Source organism: Camellia sinensis, chromosome 9, assembly GCF_055761805.1.
Source record: "Camellia sinensis isolate YWXY chromosome 9, ASM5576180v1, whole genome shotgun sequence".
NCBI classification, from domain to species: Eukaryota; Viridiplantae; Streptophyta; class Magnoliopsida; order Ericales; family Theaceae; genus Camellia; species Camellia sinensis.
Genome location: NC_138969.1, coordinates 62,314,403 through 62,321,710, shown reverse-complemented (window position 1 = coordinate 62,321,710; position 7,308 = coordinate 62,314,403). Strand labels below are relative to the sequence as shown.

The window sequence follows — 7,308 nt, the reverse complement described above, 5'->3', positions numbered from 1 at the left end:
GTTATCTGACTATGTTTTAACAGTTATTGATTTGGACAGACTACTTACAATTGGAGCATATAAGCTGAAATTTTTTTACGGACTAATAGATGAAATAGAAAAAATAAGGATAAATTACAAATAGCTCCTAACAATAATAAAATAAATACAATCTTCTTCTAAATATTCACAAAAATATTTCTAATTACTCTATTATATAACAATAAAATTACTTAAATAGTTTTAATTGAAATTTATTTTGATAACATTAAAAGCTATTAATTTACTTAATTTATTAATAAATGAGGTCATTTGTTATGTGTATTGAAACTTGAAAAGACTAGATGCAATTTTCAAAATCATAAGGAATAATTCGTGTTTCAACCAAAATTTTGAGAATGTATTTATAATTTATCCAAAAAAATCATGATAATTTAAAAGATAAAAGTAAAATTAATCCTAAATTTTTATTTTCTGGGAAAACAGAGCACAGGAAAGGTGTTTGGAGGTTTGGAGGCATCAAGAGTAGGGGTGCTCGCGGATTGGTTTTGTGCGGTTTGCGGTTCGGTTTTGACCCGCCCACATCTATGCAGTTTGGAAAAAAGTCAACCCGCAACCGCCCGAAGTGCGGTTTACGGTTTGTGCAGATAGGGTTTGCAGATGTGCGGGTGGTTGCGAGGGGTTTGCGGTTTACATTTTTTTCTTTAAAAATAAATTTTTGAGTTTTTTTTTTTCCATCGAATTTAGGCATCAGATTCATTTTATATATTTGTGATCATTTGACAACAATTTTTTAATGAGTTTACAAATAAAAATTGAATATCAATGCATTAAATAAAAGTACTCAAAACAAAGAGACCTTACACTAGCATTTTTGCTATGAAAAAAATGTATATTAATGCATTAAAAAATGTATATCAATGCATTAAAAGTTGTACTCAATTAGAATTGTCAGTTTAGTAATCAATAATCAAACTAGAAGCTCCATCGACCACAAGAAGGAAAATTTTATTAGGAAAAAGTGAATGAGTCAATAATGAAAATCATATAAGGAACCAAGTTTAGGACTTGATAATTCTACGACATTAAGAAAGTTGAGAAATACTTAAAAATAAGAGAACATAATGGTGCTCCTGTTAAAGTTACAAAGTTGGTATATAAAAAATAATAATAATAAGAAGAAGAAGAAGTAAAGTACGGGCGGTTTTTGCGGGTTGCGGGTTTAACCCACGACCCACTTGCAACCGGCAAATTTGTCATATTTCAAACCGCATCCGCCTGCATTATGTTTGCGAAACCGCCCATTTATATGCGGTTTGAGCAGTTCGGACGGTTCGGACGGTTCGGATAAACCGTTGCCCACCCTTAATCAAGAGCAGTAGTAGTTTTAGCTGATGAGATAATGGGAGCCACTAATTTGCCAACTGGCTCTAAAATATAGCAAAATGATGATCTGTATGTATTTGATCTACTCATAATCCATAAGTATGGCCAAGACTGAGCTTTCAAGGGGGCAAAGCTACAATCTAATGGAGTTTCCACAGATCTTTTGTTGGACTTCAATTATCTTTTTTTCCCATCTATCTCAGACTTGACTAGGATTTGGGGATTAAAAGCTGGCATTGAAAATGATAGAAACCTTCAAGAATATGTCCAAAAAAAAAAAAAACACTTAAATTGTGCTATTTACCAAAATAAAATCTAAAGTAAGCAACTTTTAAATCAGCAAGAGTTAGACAATTACTTCGGTTTATGTGTTTTCGAAACCAAAAATCAATAATAAGTTTGGAAGCACTCTACAAATATTCAGAAAACAATTTGAAAAATCTAGAAATCCCCTAGATGTTGATTTGTGATTATGTATCAATTTTAAGCAGAATATAACAATCTCAATCAAACAATCAAACAATCAAGACAAAGAGACACAGCGATTTAACGTGGAAAAAAACCACAATTGGACACCTCCAACTGTGATAAAAAAAACCACGGGCAACAGCCACAAGACAGTCCACTAAGAAGAATTAAAGGAATTACACAGGTATACTCTCAATTACCTAGCGAATCCACAACGCCTAATTGAACCAACCTTTATGTGCCTCTTCCAACCCCATCTTCACCACGGAATTGTCTTTCTGATGAGCCACTCTGGATTCCACCACAGCTTCAGGCTCGAATTCTTCAGAATATACAACTGAAGAACAACACTTTCTTTTGTAGAACAAAACACAACCTTTGATGTACTCTCTTTAGAACATGAGTTGAATACTCAATAAAACATCAAAGAAAACTCACAAAGCATCCCCAGATATAAACCCTAGAAACCAAAAAGAAGATTTGGAGAAGTAATCCTAAAATCTGACCCAACACGCGAATTTATAGAATCTGTCCCGCGATCTCCGCTCGAGCGCCCAACAGCCCGCTCGAGCGTCTTCAGTAAAATCTGCGTGTGATATAACAGAGGTCCGCTCGAGCGTCAGAAAGCCCGCTCGAGCGCGAAATCACACATCTCAGTATTTTTGCAGGCGACCAAAACTGCTGGAACCAGGGATTCTCCGCTCGAGCGCGGGTATGTCCGCTCGAGCGGACAGGCAACTTGGAATGCATTTTTGCATTTAGCTTCGGGGGCGCTGCCCCTCGACCCCGCCGTGGCGCTGCTCCGGACCCGCCAAGGGGCGCTGCCCCCTGGACCCCCGCGAGCTGACCGGGCAGCTCGATCCCCGTCATAATCAGCGAAGTGGCAATCTTGAAAGCATTAGCATCACAAACTTCTCTGAATGGCACAATTCGGGTTGGATTCGCATCTAAACACTCATAGCCTCACTGAAATAAAAGTGCGAAAAGAAATACAACTGAAAGGAGTTTTGTCAAACGGGATTGTCAAGAAATAAAACCTAACACAATTAATCACAAAAAGGGGCATTCACGAAGTTTTTTTTTCTCAAAAATAGTTTCCGAAAACAGTTTGCCAAAAGAGATTTGCATATCAGTTGTTTCTATTAAGAAGAAAAAATATAAAACAAAAACGATATTATGTGTAATGTGAAATTAGAACAAGTAAGAATTAAGCCCCAGTTTGTAGTCATAAAAGTAGTTAATCTAGGATTCAAAATGTTGTTTTACATTGTATAAACACATGAAAAATCAACATGGCATTTCTGTTCAGGTCCAAATCGTTTGAAAATTAGCTAAATTTTCAATCAGCACAACTACATAATCCAACTCTCTACAATCTTTATTCCTTTGTTGTAAATCCCAAAAAAATTGCATCATCCCTAATCATTATCACCGTTGAACATCTCATACATCTTTTTGTCTCGCCTCTCTGATTCCTCACTTAAGTTCCGCTAATATTTGTGTGTTTAAGTTAATCTCACATAACAAATACAATCTTCTTCTAAATATACACAAAAATATTTCCTTTCAACTGGCTTCACTTTCTTTGAAGCCATTGTGTCATTGAATATCTCGAGTACAGAAAGGGAACTGAACTTCAGAATCTTTGATACATGCGTTGAAAAGTTGTCCATTCGTGGCAGCAAGTTAATAATTTTACATCACTTCTGTAGTTCTGGCATTGTCCTCGACTATTTTAGCCTTTGATTTTACTGCTCGTGATGATCTTGATGTGGACGATTTAGGGGAGGAAGTTGATTTGATCTTCTTCCGCTTTGATTTTTTTGGAATGTTGGGAAGGTCTGTGGGGGGGACTGGAACATCTTTGAACATGTCAGCTGCTGGTTGCCGGTACATTGATTCAAAGTCTATTGCAAAAAATAAAAAATAAAATAAAATATGAGAAGTGTAAACAAAAGTGTATGCAAAAGAGTAACCACAACATGGAAAGTGAGTGAATAACAAAAAATACCGTCGTGTCTCAACAAGAAAATTTTCATCTTTACTGGGTAAGAAAAGGAGTCAAAAAACAAAGAATTGATATCATCTATATGTATGGATCTTGGATTTGTTAAGGAAAAGGAACAAATAAGAAAGAAATGAAACTAGTTGTACTCATTTCTCTATGCATTACCAAACCAACACCCCACCCCACCCACCCCAAAAAAAAAAAAAAAAAAAAAAAATTGAAGATTTTGAATAAATGATTTTTCATTTTTCATGTTATTTTCTCAGCCAAGCAAACAAAAGTAGGGAATAAGCTTATCTTATTTCATCTTTTTACTTTTCCTTTTCTTACCCTTTACTTCTCCTTTCATTCAACAAATCAAGATTGAAAAATAGCACAGAGCAATTTCACTTGTGCCAATTTGAGCACATTAGCATAAGCTTAACTAAGCATTTCAATGGAAAGACTATTTACTTAATGATATTTTTATTTACAATGTATTTTCATTATTTTTTTTAATAAACCAAACGTAGGAATGAACATTCCTATGAAATGATCATTTTGCAAGATTACAAGATATTTACTTTTTCTAGGGGCATCAGTTTACAAACTTGAGAAAAAAACAATAGGTACACAAAACTTCACAGAAAAATATTCAAAATACTCTTCTTTTTTTTTTGATGGAAGGATATATTGCATTCATAAAAGGGAGAATTACTACTCGAGCCACAAAAATAATCACAGAAGAGTTTGGGGTGCAACTTTTCCTGTCAATTTTTTCAAAACAAAAGTTGCACCCACCACCCCTATGTAATTATTTTCTCCACCTGCAACTGTCAAGTAATTTTCCCTTCATAAAAAATAAAAAATAAATAAATAAAACCAAAGTACAACTTACATAGATAATAGTTCCAACTTGCATTCAAAATACTATCTTGTGAATATTTGTTTTTTATTTATTGAATGTTATAGATAATACGTGGAAGTACTGTTATAGATTCCCCTAGCAATAGAAACATTGCCTCGTGACACAAGATCCAAACTTGGTTCTTCCTCTTGAAAGAAAATAATGTAAGTATCCTTCTTCCTAGCTTACAAAACTAGCTCCAAATTTCACACAATGAGAGGACAAACCTCTCATCTCTCTCTCTCTCTCTCTCTCAAATAAACATTTCAACCCGTGAAAAGGCCTTGTTGGCATTTGTCTGACTAAAAACATGGCACATGCCTTTCAATTTTGAATGCCTTTGGTGCAATTTATTATAAATTAACAATTAATTATTGAAAAGTAAAATTTAAAAACACCAGTCTTATTGTTTTCTAATAATTAACTTTTTTAACTAAATTATTTTAGCATCATAAATTATAACCAGTATTATAAGTTGCATCAAGTAGCAAATTACTCAAATGACATACCGGTCCGTACTAATCTCTCTTTTTTCTTTTTTTGGACTACATAGAAACATTCTTTGTTCTTGGAGGATTGAAAGATGAAAATGAAAGAACAATGAAAAAAGAGATGAGAAACAAACCTTGAGATGACCATGTGGACATTGCAGAACTGGAACCTTTTGTTTCATTGAGGTTGCCAATAGATGTTACCGCGAAATCGGATGCAGTCCTGAACTCATTCATCTACATTTTCCATAGAAACAAACAGAAAAATAAAAAATAACAAAAAATTATGATTAGAGGAAATTGAAAAGGAAAAACAGAGAAGAGTCAAGGAAATGATTCAGAAAACAAAAAAGAGAAGCTTCACAACACAGAATGACATTAATTTGGGAATGGATTCATACCCAGCTTGGTGCACTACCAGAAGGGCCATCCCACCCAATATGTGCCACGTGTTTAACATCTGTTGGGTACCCAATTTCCATCTCACGCTCCTTCACAACTACCAAATAAAAAAAAATTAAATTTAAAAACCCCCCAAAATTTGATTACAGAGGTAAATATCAGCAATATTAAGCACCCAAAAAATGAAATCTATGGATCAGATTTATTCTGGCCATAACTCACAGTACATTGAATTTCAAGGTAACTTTTTAAATACATGATTTTTCTGGGAAAATAAACCCAAATTACATACATGAGAGAGAGAGAGAGAGAGAGATTACCAAAGATTTGGGAGATGTACTTGAATCCTTTATAGAGACCTTTGATTTTGGTTGCCATGGTGAAAACTACAATCCCAATCCAAGAGCTAGCCCTGTTCTAAGACAAATATGACACAATAGAGGAGGAAACACAAACACCACAGGTTTGTGAACAGTTGGTTTGGTTGGTTCCTTTGCCTGTTACAAAGCAAACATACTTAAAATGTGGGTTTTCATAAATAATTTTTTACTCTTTTCCCCATCAAAATTAAAGAACAAAAACAAGAAAAATTAAAAGGGGATATTAAGAGTATTAAAGAAGGCATGAATAGGAACAGTTTGCCTGTGAAATGGGGTTGGTATCATCTAAGCATCATGCAACGTGGAGGGCATATAATATAACCACAATGCTTAAAGGCATCTGTATAATAACAAATAAAAATGAAAGAAGAAGGAAAAACTTGGAGGGTAAACATTTTTACCTTTTTTCAGAGAGAGGTTGATGAGGTGTTACAAGCAGAAGCACCTCCTCCTCCTCCTCCTCCTCCTCCTCTTCTAGCTACTTTAAGCATTTTACTATTCCCCAAATTTTTTTTTTCCCCTTCAAAACTGTTGTTGATGTATATGTAAACAATATTCAAATAAGGCCCAAGCTTAGAGGAAATGATGATGTTGGGCTTGATGAAGAGTTGGAGATGGAGATGGAGATGGAGATGGAGATGGAGATGATAAGATAAATGGTAGATTGCACGGAGAGGAGGAGGAGGAGGAGGAGGAGGAGGAGAGAGAGAGAGAGAGAGGGAGAGAGAGAGAAGTGAAGAGGAGGAAGACAGAAACAAGAGATGGGACAGCCACGAAAATTAACCTAAAGAAGGTGAGGGGTTTGTTTTGAAGGAAGGAGCCTGAGAGGGACCGGGAATGGAGTCAAATGCGTCTAGAAAAAAAAGATTAGGATCTTTAAAAAAGTTTTAATTGATGTGTGTGTCTAATGTTTTAATCTTAATTTTTTTTATTTACATTATTAGTGTTTTTTTAGGATTTTTAAATTAGAAGGACGTATCATTTTTGAATGTCTCTACTACTACTATTATTATTAATATTATTATTATTATAGAGTAATGTTAGAAACTAAAAATATTATAAATAAAAAGATATTATTCAGAATAGTTGAGGGAAAATTTTATGCTACACATCTTTCAAATGATGTGTATTATGTTATGTATTTTATAGTGTATATTATATATTTTGTGATAATATTGTATATTTTTATAGTTAAAATGTTTGGATAAAAAAATGTGTAATTTATTAGAAAAATGCATAATATTAATATAAAATATATAAATTTATTGTTGAAAAATAAATTGTCGTAATCTTACCAAAAAAATTATA

The 7,308-nt window shown here is 33.9% G+C and overlaps 1 protein-coding gene across 1 annotated transcript; it reads right to left on the bottom strand.

The window, feature by feature from the left end:
- Positions 1-3,190: 3,190 nt before the first annotated feature.
- On the bottom strand, positions 3,191-6,851 carry LOC114321356 (CRIB domain-containing protein RIC10). Its single transcript, XM_028268515.2, has 5 exons — positions 6,402-6,851; positions 5,941-6,117; positions 5,620-5,717; positions 5,353-5,455; positions 3,191-3,740 (listed from the first exon to the last, which is right to left on the bottom strand). The coding sequence occupies exons 2-5, from the start codon at positions 5,996-5,998 to the stop codon at positions 3,529-3,531; spliced, it is 471 nt and encodes a 156-aa protein (XP_028124316.2). The 5' UTR covers positions 5,999-6,117; positions 6,402-6,851; the 3' UTR covers positions 3,191-3,528.
- Between the last annotated feature and the right edge of the window lie 457 nt (positions 6,852-7,308).

Excerpts from the sequence above, each read along its gene's own strand:
- LOC114321356 (XM_028268515.2), bottom strand. The coding sequence starts at position 5,998 with ATGGCAACCAAAATCAAAGGTCTCTATAAAGGATTCAAGTACATCTCC. Across the intron at positions 5,456-5,619 it reads CTGGTAGTGCACCAAGCTGG|ATGAATGAGTTCAGGACTGC; the intron begins GTATGAATCCAT and ends TGGAAAATGTAG. Across the intron at positions 3,741-5,352 it reads GTCCACATGGTCATCTCAAG|ACTTTGAATCAATGTACCGG; the intron begins GTTTGTTTCTCA and ends TTTTTGCAATAG.